The sequence below is a fragment of the Colias eurytheme genome, chromosome 9 (assembly GCF_061535395.1).
Source record: "Colias eurytheme isolate Ceu_HAF_F1 chromosome 9, ilColEury1 Martin Lab GWU primary, whole genome shotgun sequence".
In the NCBI taxonomy this organism is placed as follows: domain Eukaryota; kingdom Metazoa; phylum Arthropoda; class Insecta; order Lepidoptera; family Pieridae; genus Colias; species Colias eurytheme.
Window position 1 is genome coordinate 6824665 of NC_142988.1, and position 22375 is coordinate 6847039.

Consider the following 22375-nt stretch of genomic DNA (forward strand, 5'->3'; position numbering starts at 1 on the left):
TCTTTTAAAACAATACAATGAATTGATCAACATACCAGGTTGTAATCTCGGATTACAAGCAGTAAATGCGTCACCAACATAGCCATCGGGGCACGTGCAGATAGGTGTATGTCGCGAAACAGTACATAATGCATTAATACCACATGACCCTTGACATGGATCTCTACATTTTTGTTGAATACATGCTTGAGATGTTGGACATTCAGAGTTCAGCGTACACTCTGGTCGACAATTTGGCGGGTTACCAATATAATTATCCATACATGTACAAGAAGGTATGTTTCCAAAATCTCGACATATTGCATTTGGTCCACAAGGTGACGGCAGACATGGATTACTATATGGTTCTAAAACAGCGTTTGCGACAGGAGCTGTAAAAATATTTTTCAGTTTAGTTATTTCGGTATATCACTTTTATAAATTCAAGTACATAATATATTATTTATGAATATGAAATATTACTTACGTGGTAATGGAGTGCACTTAGAGAACGGGTCACCTGTATAAAGTGATTTACAATAACAAATGGGACTGTGGTTAATTACTCTGCACTCCGCATTCAGTCCACAGGCGTCGATACAAGGATCAACACATTTTTTGTTTAAGCAAGCTTTATTTTTTGAACATTCAGAGCTTATAACGCATTCAGGATGACAGCCAGGTGGAACACCTATAAAGTCTGGTAAACATGAGCACACAGCCTGTTTATTTACTTCTTGGCATCTACTATTAGGACCACATGGTGAAGGACTGCAAACATTTACGGTAATATCTTGTTCTCCTGAAAGTTAAATTAGAATCAAGTGACAAAATAAAAACACTTTAAATTGTTAAAAATACTTTATAGTATGTTAATTAATTAAACTTACTTTGTATCCAGCAATGTCGGAATGGATCTCCTGTGTGTCCTTGTGGACAAGAACACGATGGTGCGTGATTCACAACTTGACAAATAGCATTCGTTGCACAAGAACCTGGACAAGGATCTTGGCATTTATTTTGTAAACAAGCCTTGTTCGATGGACAGTCGGTATTGACAATACATTCAGGTCTGCAACCTTCATAAGGATTGCCATAATATTCAGGCAAACAAGTACAAGAACCTGCATCGTTGAGTTCCTTACAAATTGCATTCGCACCACATGGGGATGGTTGACATGGGGTCAAAATTTCTTGTACTATTTCAGATTTTCGACATTCTCTAAATGGATCTCCAGTAAATTCAGGTGAACAGAAACATGACGGTGAGTGGCTGATAACATGGCAAACTGCATTTAAACCACATGATCCAATACAAGGATCAACACATTTCTCATTTATGCATGCAAGATGTGTGGAACACTCAGAATTAGTTATGCATTCTGGTTTACAGTGTGGGGGTTTTCCAAAGTAACCTTGCTGACAGGTACAGATTGGCGATTCCGAAACTACCTTGCAAATAGAATTAGGGCCACATGGTGATGGAATACATGGGTCTTGACGTTCAGGTGTAAATGTTTGTAAGACACATCTTATGAATGGATTTCCGGTATACGATGACGGGCATGAGCAAATAGGATTATGATTGATAACTTGGCACTTAGCGCCTATACCACAAGCGCCTAGACATGGCTTAATACATTTGCTATTTGTACATGCTTCATCAGGAGAACAATCAGAGCTTACAGCACACTCAGGTCTGCAGGAGGGCGGTAGTCCAATAAATCCTTCCAAGCAAGAACAAATAGCTTGCCCATTTATATCGCGACATTGGCTGTTAGGACCACAAGGAGAAGGACTACAAGGCTGCCGATTAACAACTGAAACGAAACATTTTTTTTTGTTATAATTCAAATGAGTAAGTATGTAAATATAAAATATTTTTTTATTTAATAAAATTAAACTTACTTTCAATTGTTGAGCATTGTATGAAAGCATTTCCAATCATATTTGGTGGACATCTGCACATCGGTACATGGTTAATGACTTCACAAATAGCATTCGAAGCACAAACTTGCGCTTTACAAGGATCCACACATTTATTTTTATAACATGCCCTATTTTTATCACAATCAGAACTAAGTGTACATTCTGGACGACATTCAAAGAAAGGATCCCCGTAGTAGTCGGGCAAACATGAACATTCACCATTATCGCAAATGGCGTTAGGTCCACATGGTGAGGGATTGCACGGATCTATCGTTTCTTCTATTACATCTGCAACTAAACATTAAAATATAAATATATTAATTAATGGTTATGAATGATTGATAGTGTAATTATTATTATTAACTAAAGAATATAACGTACCTTGTGGTTTACATTCGGTAAATGCATCTCCAACAAAGTTCACAAGGCAACTACAAATGGGAGTGTGATTTTTGACTATACATTGTGCATTTACACCACATGATCCAGGACAAGGATCTTTACATTTCTGATTTATACAAGCTAAATTGCTGGAACAATCAGAGTTTATCACACACTCTGGTCTACAATTAGGCGGGGCACCAATAAAGTCTGGTAAGCAGGTACATGTAGGTATGCTTCCTATTTCTAAGCACTGACTAAATGGTCCACAGGGCGATGGTAAACATGGATTCTTCGAAGGTTCTTCAATATCCTTTAAAATAATTGGGTAACATCGGCTAAATGGATCACCGGTGAAGTCATCTTTGCAAGAACATATCGGACTATGGTTTATACTGCGACATTTTGTGTTTTGACCACACTGACCAATACAAGGATCAGTACATTTCTGCGCGATACATGCTTTATCAGAAGGGCATTCAGCGCTGACAACACATTCAGGTCTACAATTCGGAGGTGAACCTCTATATTCGGGAATACAACTGCATATCACTTGTTCATTTTTGTATTTACAAATACTATTTGGACCACAAGGCGAAGGAGAGCATGGATCAGCAGCAACTTCAATTTCTGAAATCAAAATATTTTCACATACAAAACCACACATTAAACATTACATGAAAGGAACTGAAAATTAAATAATTTAAAAAATTATAAAATAAATTCGAATTTACCTTGCTTGTAAACACAATTTTTAAATGGATCTCCTGTGTATCCAGGGTTACATGTGCATATTGGAGCGTGGTTGACAGCGTGACATTGTGCATTTCTACCACAAGTTCCAGGACATGGATCTTGGCATTTATTTTGCTGACAAACTTTGTCGGACGGGCAATCCGTGTTGACTATACACTCTGGTCGACAACCTTCGTAAGGATTTCCAAAATAGCCAGACAAACAAATGCAAGAGCCAATATTATTGCGTTGTTTGCAAATAGCGTTGGTTCCACATGGAGAAGGAGAACATGGTGTTAGCTGTTCTATGGCTTGAACGCTGTTAATTTCGCAAGAAACGAATGGATCGCCAACATATCCTTGGGGACACATACAGTTTGGTGTATGGCTTACAACACGACATTCAGCATATGAACCGCAAGAACCCACACATGGATCATTGCATTTATTATTTATACATGCCATATTATTTGGACATTCACTGTTACTTGTACATTCAGGGCGACAATTTGGTGGCGATCCAATGAAATTCGGCATACAGGAACACGAAGGAGATTCTTGTCCATTCTGACAGATCGAATTTGGTCCACAAGGCGAAGGAGTACAAGGATCAGTTTGTGGACGTATTTCAAGCGCTGAAAAAAACAGTCCAATTATTATAATGATAATAGTACAATATAAGAAAACTCTTAAATAAGAAAAGAAAAGTGAATATATTAAAAGGTACTGACGTTTCGGAAGACATCTGCTGAATGGATCCCCAATGAAATCATTTGGGCATGTGCATATTGGATTATGATTAATAACATCGCACAAAGCGTTGAGTCCGCATGAACCTACACATGGATTAATGCATTTATGATTGTTACAAGCCTTGTTCAATGGGCATTCAGCACTAGTTGTACATTCTGGTCTACATGTTGGCGGGTTTCCTAAATACTCTGGTAAACATGAACAAACGGCAACTTTATTTATTTCACGACACTGGCTGTTTGGTCCACAGGGACTTGGATAGCACGGATTCGTTGGTGTAAACGCTGAAAAAAAGTATTCCCATTAGTAAAAAATTTTCAAATATTTATATTTTTTTATACGGATATGTTTCCATAATAAAAATAAGCAGTTTACCTTGAATGGCATTACAAGTAACAAAAGCATTGCCGGTATATCCTGTGGGACAACTGCACATTGGAATATGGTTGATAACCTCACAAATGGCGTTAAGACCACAAGTATCCGGACAAGGATTGTGACATTTTTTATTGAGGCATATTTGTTGCCTTTGGCAATCTGCGCTTGTTGTACATTCAGGTCTACAGCTGATGTACGGGTCACCGTGATAATCAGGAAGACATGAACACTCTCCATTGTCACATATTGCATTTGATCCACATGGTGATGGGTTACATAAATCAGCTTCGACCGGTTCTGCAATACAATATTTATTATAGTAAAAATAATCTGAAATAAATTTTAATAAGGTAAACTTTTATATCTACAAAGAATATTTACCTTGCAAAGGCTGCAATTCGCATCTTGTGAATGGATCACCTTTATAGCCTTCGAAACATGTACAAATGGCTAAATGTTTAATGACCATACATTGTGCATTAGAACCACAGGAACCGGGACAGGGATCTCGGCATTTTTCATTTATACAGGCAAGAGAACTAATACAATCTTCATTAGAAACACATTCTGGCCGGCAGTTAGGTGGACTACCGATATATCCTGTGGTACAAGAACACGAAGCTTGACCGTTGATGACCTGACAGATTGCATTCGCACCACATGGCGAAGGAAGGCACGGATCTTTGATTTCATCTCGCTGTGGCAATGGCACTGAAATAAAATAAACAAAAAAATAAACAAACATCCAATCTTAGGTTAAAATAAAAAGGTTAAAATATAATATCATACCTGGTTTTTTATAACATCTAGTGAATGGATCTCCAGTAAAACCTGATTGGCAACTACAAATAGGGTTATGGTGAATTACACGGCATTCGGCTCTTAATCCGCATGTCTTGGGACATGGATCGATACACTTTTGATTAACGCACGATTTATCTTCAGAACAATCAGAATTATATGTACATTCTGGTCTGCATACGGGTGGTTCACCAATATAGTTAGGTAAACAACTGCATATTGCCTGGTTATTAATATTCTTACATTGACTGTATGGTCCACAAGGACTGGGTTGACACACATTAGTGGTCTGTACAGATAGAGCTGTAATAAAAAAAAATGGTATTTTTCAATATGATTTTATATATAAGAGAAGCAATAAATGATTTATTATTTTTTTCTTTTACTACAAAATAAATAGGCATTTGTACTTGAGCATCCATGTCTAAAATAGTTTAATATAATATATGGAACAAAAAACTAGTTACAGCGACATTAGAATTTTATTTTTAAATGATAATAACATTATATACTTACAGTATTGTACAATATTGCATCGCCGCCTTGGATCGCCTGTATAACCATTAGCACAGATACATGTAGGTAAATGGTTTACTGTTAAACATTCTGCGTTTATTCCGCAGGAACCTGGACAAGGATCTTGGCATTTATTACCCACACAAGCCCGGTTTTCAGGACAATCAGAATCACGAACACATTCAGGTCTACATCCTTCATATGGATTGCCAAAGTAGCCCTCATTGCAGGTGCAAGAGCCTACATTATTTTGTTCTCTACATGCTGCGTTTGGTCCGCAAGGCGACGGGAAACATGGTGTTAAAATTTCAACAGTAGTATGCACAGAACACCGCGTAAACGGATCGCCAGCATAACCTTGTGGACAGACACACATAGCGGAGTGGCTTACCACATGACATTCGGCATTTTCTCCACAAACCTGTACGCATGGGTCTTTACATTTTTGATTCATACAAGCTAAATGCGGTGAACATTCACTGTTACTTATACATTCTGGTCTACAATATGGTGGCTCTCCTTTAAATTCTGGCAAACAACTACAAGAGGGAATGCCATTGTTTTCTTGGCAAATTGCATTTGGACCACATGGTGAAGGTTGGCATGGGACAATAACCTCTTGAGGTGTATCTGCAGAGATATTATTTTTATGAATAAAATATAATGTTAATTATGATATATATAATTTTAATTAATATAGCAATTGAATTTAATTAATGTTATTATATCATACTCACTCAGAGGAAGGTGACACTCTACGAATGGATCGCCTGTGTATTTTTCTTGGCAAGCACAGACAGGATTATGGTTAACAACTTCACATGTTGCTCTTATTCCACAAGCTCCAAAGCATGGGTTTATACATTTTTGATTCATGCAGGCTTTGTCCAAAGGACACTCGGCGTTTCCTGTACATTCAGGTCTACACGCTGGTGGTACACCCAAGTGGGTAGGTAGACATGAACAAACAGCTTGGTTGTTTACAACTCTGCATTGGCTATTTGGTCCGCATATGGCTGTATTGCAAGGATTTTCAATTGCTTGAACTGAAATAAATACACAGGCACATTAATAACTTTTATAATATTAAATTACTAATGTTTATGTTGTTATTAATAGTAAATTTTGTAATAAACTACGAATTAATTTTACATACCTTTAATTTGATTACATGCAATAAATGCATTTCCAGTATAACCAGTGCTGCAACTACACATGGGAATATGATTTACGACCTGACAATTTGCGTTTTGTCCACATGCGTTTATACATGGGTCAATACATTTTTTTTGGCTACAAGCCTTGTTTTGTTCGCAATCGGTGCTATATACACACTCTGGTCTGCAATTAAAGTAAGGGTCACCATGATAGTCTTTTAAGCACTGACAATGACCTTTAACGCACTCTGCATTTGATCCACATCGAACATTTGTGCATGCATCAGTCACCGCTGCTTCAACTGAGAAAAATAAATGAAGTATTGTAAATTAAGATTTCAATTATATAAAAAATATAAAATTTGATGTATCGCTCAAGTGTTTATAATTTACCTTGTAATGGTTGCGGTCTACAGCTCGTGAACGGATCACCAATGAAACCCGTGAGACAAGAACAGATGGGAATGTGATTAAGCACATGACACGATGCAGACAAGCCACAGGAGCCCGAACAAGGATCTTGACATTTAGAGTTAATACAAGCCCGGTCACTGGGACAGTCGGCATGTATTGTACATTCGGGTCTACAATTGGGTGGACTTCCGATAAATTCTGGCATACAAGAACATGATGGTGAAGATCCAACGCTACGACAAACAGAGTTAGGTCCACAAGGTGATGGTACACAAGGATCGGTTGTTTCTTGAGGCGATGCAACTGAAAACAAATAACAAGTTCAATAAAGTCATGAAAATATTAAGAACATTACATTTCTTTGAAAAATAATTGAATACAAAAATTAAATGCAATATTTTACTCACCAGGAGCTAGACTGCAAATCGTGAAGGGGTCTCCTACATAAGAATGTTTGCATGAACATATAGGACTGTGATTGATCACTTTACAATTGGAATTAACACCACATGCGTTCACACATGGATTAACACATTTGTTATTTATGCAAGCATTTTCACGAGGACAATCTGAATTAGCAACGCATTCAGGTCGGCAGTTTGGAGGAATTCCAACATATTCCTTCAAGCACGAACAAATTGCTTGATTGTTCACAACTTTGCATTGGCTATTTGGACCACACGGTGATGGATAACAGACATCAGTGGGTAATAATGGCGGTGCCGATTCTGAAAAACAAATATTATTACAAATATTTACAAATATTAACACGACAGGAGATTTCATGAATTTTCTTATAATAAATATTATAGCAAGTATTTCATTACCTTGATAAACACAATTTCTGAAAGGGTCTCCTGTGTAGCCATTAATACATGTGCATAAAGACGCATGATTAACAACTTGACATACAGCATTCGATCCACAACTGCCTGGACAAGGATCAACGCACTTGTTATTAGTGCAAGCCTTATCGTTGGGACAGTCCGTATTCACTACACATTCCGGACGACAACCCTCGTAAGGATTTCCAATATAGCTTTCAATACAAGTGCAAGAACCAGCATTATTCTTTTCTTTGCATATAGCATTAAATCCACACGGAGATGGTGTGCATGGATTGGAATTTATTTGTTCTCGCAATGGTTCTAACACACAATTGATAAACGGATCTCCTGTATGTCCATACGTACACATACAGTTTGGCGAATGACTGACGACCTTACACTCTGCGTTAATTCCACACGCACCTTCACACGGATTAATGCATTTCATATTAACGCAAGCCATTTGTACAGAACATTCTTCATTACTTGTACATTCTGGCCTGCAATATGGAGGTTGACCTTGATAATTTTCTAGGCAGGTGCATGATGGAACCTCATTTATAATTTTACATATTGAATTGGGTCCACATGGTGACGGAGAACACACGTTATCGGAAATTGGCGCTTTTTCAGCTAAAATAAACACATCTATTTAGATTCATGAAAACAAAATTTTCTAAAATAAAATTCACTCAAAAGAAATAATACGTACGAAGTCTATAACAGCGTGTGAATGGGTCTCCTGAGTATGCGCTAGGACAAGTACATATTGGATTATGGTTGACTACTTTGCACTCAGCTGTAACTCCACAAGCACCTACACATGGGTTTACGCATCGTTGATTAGTGCAAGCTTGATCCAAGGGGCACTCTGCACTAATTGTACATTCGGGGCGGCAGGCTGGTGGACTGCCAATGAAATTTGGAGCGCAAGAACATACGGGTTGACTATTGACTACTCTGCATTGGCTATTAGGACCACATGGAGACGGTTGACATGGATTTATATTTATAGGTTCTAAAACAAACAAATGACATTCGTTCATAATTATAAATAATATAATATAATTAATATGTTGCTGATCTAAACTCGAATGTATAGATGTTCTCACCTGATAATGGATAACATTCAATAAACGCATTTCCTTGCATTCGATCCGGGCAACTACACATCGGCACATGGTTAATAACATTGCATTTAGCATTTGAAGCGCATGTTCCAGGGCAAGGATCTTGGCATTTATTGTTTATGCAAGCTTTGTCACGCGCACAGTCAGTGCTAATTGTACATTCAGGTCGACAACCAATATATGGATCGCCATGGAATTCAGCAAGACAAGTGCATTTTCCATCATTACACAACGCGTTTGTTCCACAGGGTGATGGATTACATAAATCAATTTCAACTGTAAAAAAGGAAATATTTTGAATAAGAAAATTGAATACACTATTAAAAGAAATGTACAAAATAGAAATTAATGTAAATTTTTTCATACCGTTTTGTGGCATAGGAATACATTGTGTAAATGCATTCCCTGTAAAGCCTTCCTCACAATTACATATCGACACATGGTTTCTCACAAAACATTTAGCATTTATCCCACAAGATCCAGGGCATGGATCCTTACACTTTTGATTAATGCAAGCCATGTTGCTAGCACAGTCTTCATTTATTATACATTCTGATCTGCAATTTGGTGGACTTCCTTCGTATTTTGGTAAGCATGAACAGGACGGAAGACCGTTCAAATTCCTGCATTGCGAATTTGGACCACAAGGTGATGGAACACAGGGATCGACTTCTGGCTGAACTTCTAATGGAGCTGAGGTATTAAAAAAAACGAATACTTAAATAAATAAACAAAGACCCAAAAAATTACAAAAAAAAAAAACTTTTTTATTTTATTTTATAAAAGCGAAACTTACCGATAACTCTATAACAGGCCGAGAAAGGATCTCCTGTGTACGATGGTAAACATGTACAGATTGGACTATGATTAATCATCTTGCAATTTGTATTTTGACCACAAGGTCCAGGACATGATGACTGACATTTATAATTCTTACACGCTTTGTCTGCGGGACACTCTGAGTTTATAACGCATTCCGGACGGCAGTTTGGAGGAGATCCAAAATATTCTGGCATACATGAACAAACACTCTGACCATTTGATACTCTACATTGACTATTCGGTCCGCATGGTGAAGGATTGCACGGATCTGATTTCTCCTCTTCACGATCTAAAAAATAAAATAAGATTACAAAGTATCCTTACTGATATATGTGTAACAAGTTGTAAAGTTTGTAAGTCTAGTAAATAAGGTTCACTTTAAAATGTTTAAATTACTTACGCATGAGTGCGCAATGCTGGAATGGATCGCCCGAAAATTGTGGTGGACATGTGCACAATGGGGAGTGATTAACAACTTGACATTCTGCATTTATAGCACAAGTACCAGGACATGGATCGACGCATTTATTCCTCGAACATGCTTTATTACTTGGACAATCTGAATTCACAACACACTCTGGTCGACATCCTTCATAAGGATCACCGAAATAGCCTTTCAGGCATACACATGCTCCCGTAGTACCTCGTTCGATACATTCGGCATTTGGTCCGCATGGAGATGGTGAACATGGATTGGATTGTTCAATTACAGCAAGTGCATTTAATGTACATTGCACAGATGGATCGCCCTTATATCCTTCAGGACAAATACAAATGGCTGTATGACTAACAACGCGACACTCAGCATTTGAACCACATGCTTGGTTACATGGATTTAGACATTTTCTGTTAATACAAGCCAACGACGAAGTACATTCACTGTTGGAAATGCACTCAGGCCGACAATTAGGTGGGGCACCTAAAAATTCTGGTTGACATTGACATGTAGCTGTTCCAGTCGCTGATTCTTGGCAGATTGAGTTGGGGCCACAGGGCGATGGCTGACATGGATTTACTGCGATGGTCGGCTCCGATAATGCTGCGAAATATATATTATGTCATGAAAAGATAAGATATACATAAGAACTGTTTAATGTACATGAAATTGAAAACAACTTACGTATATTAATGCATCGTGTAAATGGATCACCAGTGTATTTAGGCGGGCACGTACAAATAGGATTATGATTTATAACTTGGCACTTGGCTTCTACTCCACATGTCCCTACACATGGATTTATGCATTTTTGATTGCTACAAGCTTTATCTAAAGTGCAGTCGGAACTGGAAACACATTCTGGGCGACAGGAAGGCGGTGCTCCGTTATATCCAGGCATACAAGAGCATATAGCCTGTTGATTACGTTCTGAGCAACGACTATAGGGACCACATGGACTAGGTTGACACGGATTCGTGACCAAAGATTCTGCAAAGTAAACATTGAAACAAAAATATATTTAAAAAAATTCACAATGCAAATAATTAAATATGTATTTTATTTTGAGCAGTTAAATCCTTTTTACTGTCAATTTTATAATATCTACGTAACCACATAAATTATTTACTTATTTATTTAATACTGATTTATTTACTTAAATATTTAATAACAAACCTTGTATTGGAGAACATCGCAAAAATGCATTTCCAGTCATCTTAGGTGGGCAAGTACAAATCGCCATATGTTTAATGACATCACAAACAGCATTTATACCGCAAGTATTATTGCAAGGATTTACACATTTGTTCCTTACACAAGCCTTGTCCATACTGCACTCAGAGCTTATTGTACATTCGGGGCGACAACCGAAGTATGGATCGCCATTATATTCAGGAAGGCACGTGCAAATACCATTATTACATATTGCATTCATTCCACATGGGGATGGATTGCATGGATCGTTTAACGTTACATCTGAAAATGACAGCAATTTTTAATTCCCTAAATTAAAGTTTGTCTGAATATAAATGTTAAATATAAATGTTAACTCAATAAAATAATATGATGTGAAATCGAATTATAATTAATATTACAAAACTTATTGCATGATTTGTTTATTTGAATACGCTAAAAAATATTTCAAAATTTTTAGTTCTGAAATATTGAAAACATTTTATTTACCTTTTTGCGGTTTTATATAGCAGCTTTGGAACGGATCCCCAATATAGCCGTCGATGCAGGTACAAATGGATATGTGATTTTGTACTCGACATTCAGCATTTAATCCGCAGGAGCCAGGGCATGGGTCTACACATCTTTCATTAATACAGGCTTTGTCACTGACACAATCCGTATTAATTGTACACTCTGGTCTACAATTTGGTGGACTTCCTATATATTGTGGCGAACAAGAACATGACGGTACACCATTTATATCACGGCATTGCGAAAATGGACCACAAGGTGAAGGCACGCATGGATTTGTGGGAACTACAACTGCTTCTGCTTCAACTGTGAAATATATACAACACACGTTAATTTCATTTGTCCATGTTTGTTTAAATGTAAATATTATATACATATGGGATAAAAACATCACCTCTATAGCATCTAATGAATGGATCTCCTGTTGATTGGGTCGCACATGAGCATATTGGACTATGGTTTATTACTTTGCATTCAGCGTTAATTCCGCATACTCCAACACATGGATCCCTGCATTTCTCATTAATGCAAGCTTGATGTTGTGGACATTCTGAACTTATGAGACATTCCGGTCTACAGGATGGGGGTGTACCCAAATAATTTGCTTTACAAGTGCACACAGCTTGATTATTTGATACTTTACAAATGCTGTTAGGACCACATGGCGACGGTGAACAAGGATCCCTTTGGATTAATTCATCTTCTGAAAAAAATTATTAATGAATGTATTTCTACATCTAAAGAAGCCATAGTCGAAAGTTCTCAACAGACAATTCGAAGCTGACACAAAAATTGTAGTGTTCCTATTCCAACAATACTACGAATTTTAATGTTTTAAAATAGAACAGCTAACGTGAAAACATACTGTTTACCCCAAAACATCGAAATAAATTGAAAAAATGTTCGTATCGCAAATGATTTCAGAACTACGTTCGTATTAAAAAAATTCTCATATCCTTATTTGATATTTGCAACAACTTATTATTTATAACAACAGAGATTTAAAAAAATATATAAATACATAAGTATATACGAACCATGTTTCTCTATGCACTCTTGATATGGACTACCAATTAATCCAGGCAAACACTCGCATTTTGGAGTATGGTTTACAACATTACAAATTGCATTTCGGCCACAAATATTCGTACAAGGATTTTTACACTTGTTTTGAATGCAAGCTAAGTTTATAGCACAGTCAGAATTAACAACACATTCAGGGCGACATCCTTCGTATGGATTTCCAACGTATTCTGATAAACATACACATGATCCTGCTCCCCTAAGTTCTTTACATATAGCGTTCGGCCCACATGGTGATGGTGAACATGGGGTAAGGGGAATGTCAATCAAGTTACACGAGATAAATGCGTCACCAGTATATCCTTGTGAACAGTAACATTGAGGTGCATGGCTCACAACTTTGCATTCAGCACCTGAACCACATGATCCAGGACAAGGATCTTTACATTTTTCATTTATACATGCGAGTTCATTGGGACATTCTGAATTAGAAATGCATTCTGGTCTGCAATTTGGTGGAGTTCCTATGTATTCGTCACGGCACGCACATGATGGCGAACCATTAATTTCTTTGCAATCTGCATTGGGTCCACATGGAGAGGGATGACATGGATTAATATAAATGGGTTCCTCGATATCTAAAAAAAACATGTTAATTTAATATTTTTGAATATAGATCAGGTAAACTAGTTATTTATTATTATTAATTTTTTTATAATCCAATTTAATTTAAAAGTTGTATTAACTCTTACCCTTCAGTAAACATCTGCTAAAGGGGTCACCAGTTAAACCTGATGGACATGAGCATATAGGGTTGTGGTTTATCACTTGACATACTGCCCCAACTCCACAATTTCCTTTGCATGGATCTATACATTTTTGACCAGAACAAGCTTTGTTGAGTGCGCATTCAGCGCTAGTTACACATTCAGGTCTACAAGTCGGGGGTGCATCCTTATATCCAGGTAAACATGTACAAATTGCTTGACCATTAACTTCACGACACTGACTATTAGGACCGCATGGCGATGGGTTGCAAGGATTTATATTTTCGATCATCACTACAGGTCTGCATTCAACAAATGCATTACCAGAATGGTTTGGTAAACAAGTACACATTGGAACGTGATTAATTACATTACATATAGCTTGACGTCCACATGTATTTTCACAAGGATTTACACATTTGCTTTTGAAACACGCCTTATTCTGTGGACAATCACTGCTGGTAAGACATTCTGGTCTACACCCGAAGTACGGATCACCCTGGTATTCTTGCACACATGTGCATTTTCCATCATTACACTCAGCGTTTGGCCCACATGGATTTGGGTTACATGCATCAAGTTCGGGCAATTCTGTAAATATAAACGGCATTAAAAATACCTACATTATGGACAAAATATTATTGTAATACTACGATCAATTTTACACACCATCTTTTTGAAGTTCAGGATAGCATTGCACAAATGCGTCTCCCGTGTATTGATCCAAACACCTACACTGTGCGATATGATTGAATACAGAACATTGGGCATTGAATCCACAAGCGCCCAGACATGGATCTTGACATTTTTCATTGATACACGCTTGATTGCTTGGACACTCAGAATTAATTGTACACTCTGGTCTGCAATTTGGCGGAGTACCGATATAATTTGTTTCACATGCACATGAGGGTGCTCCTCCAATATTACGGCAGATCGCATATAAGCCGCATGGTGCTGATGAACAGGGATCGACACTAATTGGTTTTTCTGGCCGAGAAGATACTGAAAGATTTAAGAATTTAATATAAAATCGTCAAAAAATTAATTAGTATTTATGAAAATGTCTGTATTGAAATTACGTTCGAAAATTCAGCTAACAGTGTACATAATATTTATTGCTTTCCGGTGTCAAGCTTTTGGAAATTTTTTTAATCATATTTAAGACATATTTTATTTCACAACAAGAAAAAAATACATGCGATTTATAATAATGATTAAAATCGATATTAAAATGTATTATATAGTTCGCAGTTCGCACCGAGGAAAAAACCTTTGCGTTATAAATATAGTTAAAAAATCATAACTTACTTATCATGGGATAACATCTTGTAAATGGATTTCCCGTTAATCCTTGTTTACAAACACAAATCGGACTATGGTTGATCACATTACAGTTTGCACCTTCACCACAGCTGTCAATACAAGGATCCGAACATTTTTGGTCCATGCAGGCTAAATTGGACGGACATTCTGAGCTCACTACGCATTCAGGGCGGCAGTACGGCGGTGATCCAACGAATGAGGGCAAACATGAGCACGTAGCTTGACCGTTTACTTCTTTACATTGACTATTAGCACCACACGGACTAGGATTACATGGATCTTTTTCCAAAATTTGTGCTAAAATAAAAACGGAAATAAATCTTTAATACATCCAGATTACTTAAGCTATAATTATAATGTTCTTGAACCAATACTTACGTTCTTGAAGTATGTTACAGTGACTAAATGGATTTCCTGTATAACCTGACTGGCAAATGCAATTTGGCAAATGATTGTTTATTTGGCAGAAAGCATTTACACCACACGTTCCTGGACATGGGTCTATGCATTTCATTCCTGAGCAAGCCTTATTCAGAGGGCAATCAGAATCAACCACACACTCTGGCCGACATCCTTCGTATGGATTACCTGTGTAGTCGCTTAAGCATTGACAAGCGCCTATTCCATTCTGTTCGCGACATATGGCGTTTGCTCCGCAAGGATTTGGGCTACATGGATGTAAAACCTCACTTGGTCGAGATAATATTTCCAAACTACAGTGCGAAAACGGATCTCCTGTGTATCCAGATTGACAGATACACATCGGAGAATGACTGACTACTCTACATTCTGCGTTTATACCGCAACTACCAACACAAGGGTCTGAACATTTTTGGTTGATACAAGCCAAGTTATCGTTACATTCGCTGTTACTGATACATTCTGGTCTGCAATTTGGTGGAGTTCCCTTATAACCATTAAGGCATGCACAAACTGGACTATCATTCGTGTTCCTACAAGTTGAGTGAGGTCCACAAGGTGTTGGTTCACATGGATTTATTTGTATCGGTTCCCGTACTGAAAAATATATAGTGTCATTATACTATGTATACCAATTTTACAAAAAACATGAATAAATTTCAAGTATATACACTTACCAACAAGATCACATTTTATGAAGGGATCTCCGGAGAAAGAAGGCGGACATGTACAAATAGGATTATGACTTATTACGTCACATACGGCCGCTATTCCGCAGGCGCCTTCACAAGGATTTATACACTTTTGATTTTGACAAGCTGCATTTAGAGGGCATTCTAAGCTTACTACGCATTCGGGTCTGCAATTGGGAGGACTTCCACGATAACCAGGGAGGCAAGAACACACAGCTTGGCCGTGGGACTGCTGACACTGGCTGTTTGGTCCACAAGGTGATGGATTGCATGGGTTTTGATTATTTACTGGAAAAACAAACATCAGCTTTTAGTTATATACTATTTATAGTTTTCGTTTGTATTATTATCAAGAAGAATACAAATCTCACCAGCCATGGCTCGACATTCGACAAAGGCATTCCCACTCATTCCACGTGGACAGGAACACATTGGAATATGATTGTTTACTTCACAAATAGCATTTTGACCACAAGTTCCAATACATGGATCAATACACTTATTCCTTCGACAACCTTTATCACGGGGACAATCTGAATTATGCACACATTCAGGTCGGCATCCAAAATATGGATCACCATGGTAATCTGCAAGGCATGTGCAAATTCCATTGACACAATTTGCATTCGATCCACAAGGGTTTGGATGACAAGGGTCACTCGGAGTAGGCACGACAACATCTAAAAACAAAATTACTTGTTTAAATTGCAAGTTCCAAAAAGTTAATTAATTTTAATTTTCATATTATTAACTAACCTTCTATCAATTGAGGCTTGCAATCTCTAAATGGATCACCCGTAAATCCTTCTGGGCACAAGCAGACCGCAATGTGATTATTTACGAAACAATTTGCATATAGCCCACAAGATCCCTCACATGGGTTACGACATTTTTCTGATATGCAAGCTTTGTCGCTAGGACAATCGGAATGAATTACACACTCAGGCTTACAGAACGGTGGTGATCCGATATATGAAGGTAAACATGAACAAGATGGGAAGCCATTGACGTTACGGCACTCTGCATATAGACCACATGGCGATGATAAGCATGGATCCCTTAGCTCCGTCACGGCGAAATCAATTTCTAAAATTGAATGATATGTTGTTAAGTTGTACGTATAAAATAAGCTAAAGAGATATTTTTTAAATTAATAACTTACGTAATTTTGCACGGCACTCTATGAAGGGATCTCCAGAATAACCTTGCCGACATGAGCATACAGGGCTATGATTTATTACCTTACAATCAGAGTTAATCCCACATGGTTTAGGGCATGGGTTTATGCATCTATTATTGACGCAAGCCCTGTTTGTTTTACAATCTGAATTAATAATGCATTCAGGTTTACAATTAGGTGGATTTCCCATATAGTTACTCAAACAGGAACACACCGGTTGATTATTTACGACTTTACAAATCGCATTTAGCCCACATGGTGATGGATTACAAACATTCACTATAACATCTTGAGCTAAAAAAATTGAAGCATATAGAAAACAGAAAAGTGAGAAAACATAATAAACATGATTTTTTAATATTTATCTACTTACTCCTTATTTGTGAACACATCGTGAGCGGATTACCCGTAAATCCAGCGTGACAATTACAGTTTGGTTTATGATTAGCAACATAGCAATCTGCATTAAGACCACATACTCCTGGACATGGATCGACGCATTTATTACGAACACAAGCCAAAGTGAGAGAACAGTCAGAATCGGCAATACACTCTGGCCGGCAACCTTGGTAAGGATCACCGAAGTAGTCAGGAAGACATGTGCATGATCCTGCTTTTCCTTGTACTTTACACTCTGCATTTGCCCCACAAGGCGAAGGCTCACACGGATTTATATATTCAACGGCTGATGGGGCTGAAATTTTAAGTAGATGAAATGTATTCACTTACCAAACATATCCATTTACCGTAGAAGCACTTACTTCATCCGAAGCGTTAGTCGAAGCTTATCCCGGCATGGCGACAATAAGTGATGAATCCGATGACGTCTTTGCGAACCAGCCGTATATCCAAAGCGGCCGCTCGAGGAAACGGCCTAAGCTTACTGTAAGTGCTATGTTATCTCCGCGTGCTCCGGTCATAAGCAAGGCATATTAATTTCAAATAAAAAACATGTTACAATATTTTTGTTACATCCCTTCTGAAAGCACTTAACGATCTAATTAATTTATTATTATTTATGAAACACATTATACACCGTTTCGTTGTGAATACCGATTTTATTATTAAAGCACATAAATAAAACGTGCATTAGCGAAATTACCTAACCGAGCTTTTCGACTGGCATGGTAGTCAAATCACCTTTAAGTAAAACCGCCAATGCAGTTCTATTTTAACATTAGTATACCGTGTCAGGCGTAACCTTCAATGATTTTCTCAACTTAAGCACTTATTTTAAGGCATATTTTGTAACGCTTTGCAAAGCAGCAGGGTTAAGGCATATTGACATTGACTTATTTTTTATTTATACTATCTAGATCCATTGTTTCGAAAAATGTATTCACTCACGTTTACATTTTAAGACTTTGAATCATGAAATAATTTCATATTATCACTTTCTATATTTGCCTTTTACTTTGACAACGTTGACATGTTATGTAATTCCTATAGAAAATAATTGTAATTTATTACAGTAATATTTAAATCTGAAAAAAGATATACCTTTAGGCGCAATGCAACCCTGGAATGGATCTCCTTGATAACCATGTTCACAAGCACATGTCGCACGATGATCCACAACTGAACAAACAGCGTTAGAGCCGCAAGCTTGCGTACAGGGATCTTTACACCGTTGAGCGACACAAGCGAGTGCCGCGGGACATTCTGCACTGATTGTACATTCCGGTCGACAATTTGGTGGTGATCCGATAAATCCAGGTTGACAACTACAAGCGGGTATGTCGCCTGTTTTTATACATATTGAATTCGGCCCACAAGGTGTAGGCTCACAAGGATCGACAGGTATCGGCGGAGTGGCTGAAAGAAAAATATCACGTAGTTTTGCTTTCTTACATAAATTAAATAAATTTAACATTTCATCCCACTTCTAACTACAATAACTTACATGGTACTGGTGAGCAATACGTGAAGGGATCACCGGAGAATCCATCGTTACAAGTACAAATCGGTGAATGCGCAATTACTTGACACCGAGCACCACGACCGCATGCACCTTCACATGGATTTCGGCATCGATGGTCGATGCAAGCTTCTTGTAATTTACATTCCGAGCTAACGAGACATTCCGGACGGCAAGATGGAGGGGAGCCGATGTGACCGGCTCGACAAGAGCACGCGGCGGCGCCGTTTGCGCTCACACTGCACTCACTGTACGGGCCACATGGTGACGGAGTGCACGGCGATCGTGGTGATTCTGTACAATGACATAAGAATTCATATCATTTGTGAATTAAGCCAGCAAAGGAAATAACGATACAAAATAATTATTATAAAATTGATTTCAATCGAAAACTATGTTTTGTCAATAAAAAAAAACACAAAAACGTGTAATCGTAGATCATACCTTCTTGAATTATTTCTGTGCAATACGCGAATGGATCGCCTGAAGTACCGACTGGACAAGTGCATGATGGTATGTGATTGTTGACGGAACATGTAGCACCAGTACCACAAGCTCCTGGACAAGGATCTAGACATTTTCCTCCTTGGCATGCTTTGGTCGGTGAGCACTCGCCATTCGTTGAGCATTCTAGGCGACAACCAATGTATGGATCGCCAAAGAATCCTTTAGCGCACAAACAAGATCCGTTATCACATATGGCATTAGATCCACATGGTGATGGATTACAGGGATCTGGTGTTGGTGTTGGAGCTACGTCTGCAAGTAATAAAATATATATAATTTTAAAGTAATTTTAGGAAATATGTCTATATTCTATGATACAATTGCAGAAAATTATATTTTATGTGAATATGATTCTAAGATAAACTTACCGATAACTTCGGCACATTGTATAAATGGATCTCCTGAAAATCGTGTGGGGCAGCTACAGATAGGAATATGATCTTGAACTCGGCATTCGGCTCTAAATCCACAAGATCCTTCACATGGATTTCTGCACTTTTCAGCTATACAAGCTTGATGCGACGGACAATCAGTATTGACTAGACATTCTGGATGACAGTTTGGTGGTGCACCTATGTATCCACCAGTGCAAGAACACGAAGGATTTCCATTAATCGCTCGGCATTCGCTGTATGGTCCGCATGGATTTGGAGAACACGGTTCTATCGGCTGTACTTCAGTTTCGGTAAACTGAATTTCTCGACATCGACTGAAAGGATCACCAGTTGTTCCAAGTGGACAACTACATAAAGGACTATGGTTTATAACTTGGCAATGTGCACCTATTCCACAAGTTCCTCTACACGGATCAGCACATTTGAGTTTATGACAAGCGCGGTCTGGTGAACATTCGCTACTCACTGTACACTCAGGACGGCAGTCAGGTGGTGCGCCTTTATAATCTGGCAAACATTCACATGATGCTAAACCACCGTTTTCTCTACATACACTGTTTGGCCCACAAGGAGATGGCTGACAAGGTTTTATTTCGAGTGCAGGTTGTTCCTTTGAACATTGAATGAATGGGTTACCCGAATATCCTTTAGCACAAGCGCACGTAGGGACATGATTTATAACAGTACATTCAGCAAAGTTTCCACAAATTCCTGGACAAGGATCTGCGCACTTATTACGTATACAAGCTTTATCTGCAGAACAATCGGAAGATAATACACATTCTGGTCTGCAACCTTCATATGGATTTCCTTGATAACCTTCTAAACAAGAACATGCTCCTGCACCGTCTCTTTGTGAGCAAACAGCGTTCATTCCACAAGGTGAAGGATCACATGGTTTCACAACTTTTTCTGAAAAATACAAATTATATAAACTTATCTATATTGAAGAAGGTCATAAGGCAGCATTATAAAGCATCTACAAATTCTACAAATACCATTGTTACTATTCCGCAAAGCGTTTTTTATGACAGAAAGATATATAAAATTATGAATAAAATATTCCATATACATAAATTAATAAGTTTTAAACGTACCTTCTTGAGGAACACACTGTAAGAAAGGATTTCCAGTATATTTTTCGCGACAAACGCAAGATACAGTGTGACTAACAATAACGCAATCTGCGTTTACTCCACATGATCCTGGGCAGGGGTCTATACACTTATTTCTAACACATGCTTGGTTAGATGGACAATCTGGGTTAATGACACATTCTGGTCTACAGTTTGGTGGCTGTCCAATGTAATCATCAGCGCATCTGCAATTAGCTTTTTCATTTCTTTCAATACATATAGAATTTGGTCCACATGGAGATGGATTACAAGCGTCTACTGGTTCCAATGGCGTCATTACAATATCAAAGCAACTCTTAAACGGATCACCAGTTTGTCCTAAATTACAACTGCAAATTGGACTATGATTAATAACTTCACATCGGGCCTGAAGACCACAGGCGTTAATGCATGGATTAATACATTTTTGGTTTACACAGGCTTTTGTAGGAGGGCACTCTGAGCTAACAACACACTCAGGTCTACAAGCAGGTGGAGAACCTTGGTAACCTTCAACACAGGCACAAACTGCAGTATTTTCGACAGTTCTACACACGCTATTCGGTCCACAAGGTGATGGATGACAAGGATCTAAAGGTGGTGACTTTTCTCTTTCCATATGTTGACAATGCGTAAATGGATTTCCTGTATAATCTGAAATACAGGAACAGCTAGGTATGTGATTTATTACGTCACACTTAGCATTCTGACCACAAACTCCTGGGCAGGGATCACGACACTTGTTACGGAAGCATGCCTTATCTCTAGGACATTCTTGGCTACCTGTACATTCTGGTCGGCAGGACTCATAAGGATTACCTCTATAATCTGGCAAACATGTACAAAAACCATTATCACATTTAGCATTAGGTCCACAAGGTGATGGATTACATGGATCTTGGGGAGAAGGCGTTGTTGGTGCTGAAAAAAAGTTTACATGTTAATAAAAAAAAGTATGATATTGATATTGAAGTACATAGTTTATTTTTGTAATTAAATTATTTTTTTGTTTAACTTGCACGCTGGCTAGAAGAGATAGTGTTCATAGTTATTTTTTTCATACATTT

The 22375-nt window shown here is 37.9% G+C and overlaps 1 protein-coding gene across 1 annotated transcript in view; it reads right to left on the reverse strand.

Annotated features, from left to right (window-relative positions):
- The window catches only part of dpy (fibrillin-like protein dumpy), a 94369-nt gene that overhangs the window by 26514 nt on the left and 45480 nt on the right, over window positions 1–22375 (reverse strand). The window contains exons 52-91 of the mRNA XM_090105662.1: window positions 21291–22229; window positions 20167–21105; window positions 19736–20050; window positions 19277–19585; window positions 18874–19188; window positions 17747–18067; window positions 17356–17667; window positions 16950–17279; window positions 16565–16873; window positions 16179–16481; window positions 15460–16098; window positions 15067–15378; window positions 14425–14760; window positions 13741–14346; window positions 13003–13626; window positions 12360–12668; window positions 11942–12271; window positions 11435–11734; window positions 10943–11248; window positions 10223–10861; window positions 9797–10111; window positions 9367–9693; window positions 8983–9276; window positions 8583–8888; window positions 7871–8503; window positions 7451–7771; window positions 7023–7346; window positions 6629–6931; window positions 6210–6518; window positions 5473–6102; window positions 4945–5259; window positions 4537–4866; window positions 4153–4452; window positions 3756–4061; window positions 3024–3659; window positions 2290–2919; window positions 1888–2202; window positions 870–1799; window positions 467–781; window positions 36–371 (exon numbers count right to left, since the gene is read on the reverse strand). Of these exons, the coding sequence (XP_089961788.1) occupies window positions 36–371; window positions 467–781; window positions 870–1799; window positions 1888–2202; window positions 2290–2919; window positions 3024–3659; window positions 3756–4061; window positions 4153–4452; window positions 4537–4866; window positions 4945–5259; window positions 5473–6102; window positions 6210–6518; window positions 6629–6931; window positions 7023–7346; window positions 7451–7771; window positions 7871–8503; window positions 8583–8888; window positions 8983–9276; window positions 9367–9693; window positions 9797–10111; window positions 10223–10861; window positions 10943–11248; window positions 11435–11734; window positions 11942–12271; window positions 12360–12668; window positions 13003–13626; window positions 13741–14346; window positions 14425–14760; window positions 15067–15378; window positions 15460–16098; window positions 16179–16481; window positions 16565–16873; window positions 16950–17279; window positions 17356–17667; window positions 17747–18067; window positions 18874–19188; window positions 19277–19585; window positions 19736–20050; window positions 20167–21105; window positions 21291–22229 (16968 nt within the window). The remainder of the gene's footprint in view (window positions 1–35; window positions 372–466; window positions 782–869; window positions 1800–1887; window positions 2203–2289; window positions 2920–3023; window positions 3660–3755; window positions 4062–4152; window positions 4453–4536; window positions 4867–4944; window positions 5260–5472; window positions 6103–6209; window positions 6519–6628; window positions 6932–7022; window positions 7347–7450; window positions 7772–7870; window positions 8504–8582; window positions 8889–8982; window positions 9277–9366; window positions 9694–9796; window positions 10112–10222; window positions 10862–10942; window positions 11249–11434; window positions 11735–11941; window positions 12272–12359; window positions 12669–13002; window positions 13627–13740; window positions 14347–14424; window positions 14761–15066; window positions 15379–15459; window positions 16099–16178; window positions 16482–16564; window positions 16874–16949; window positions 17280–17355; window positions 17668–17746; window positions 18068–18873; window positions 19189–19276; window positions 19586–19735; window positions 20051–20166; window positions 21106–21290; window positions 22230–22375) is intronic.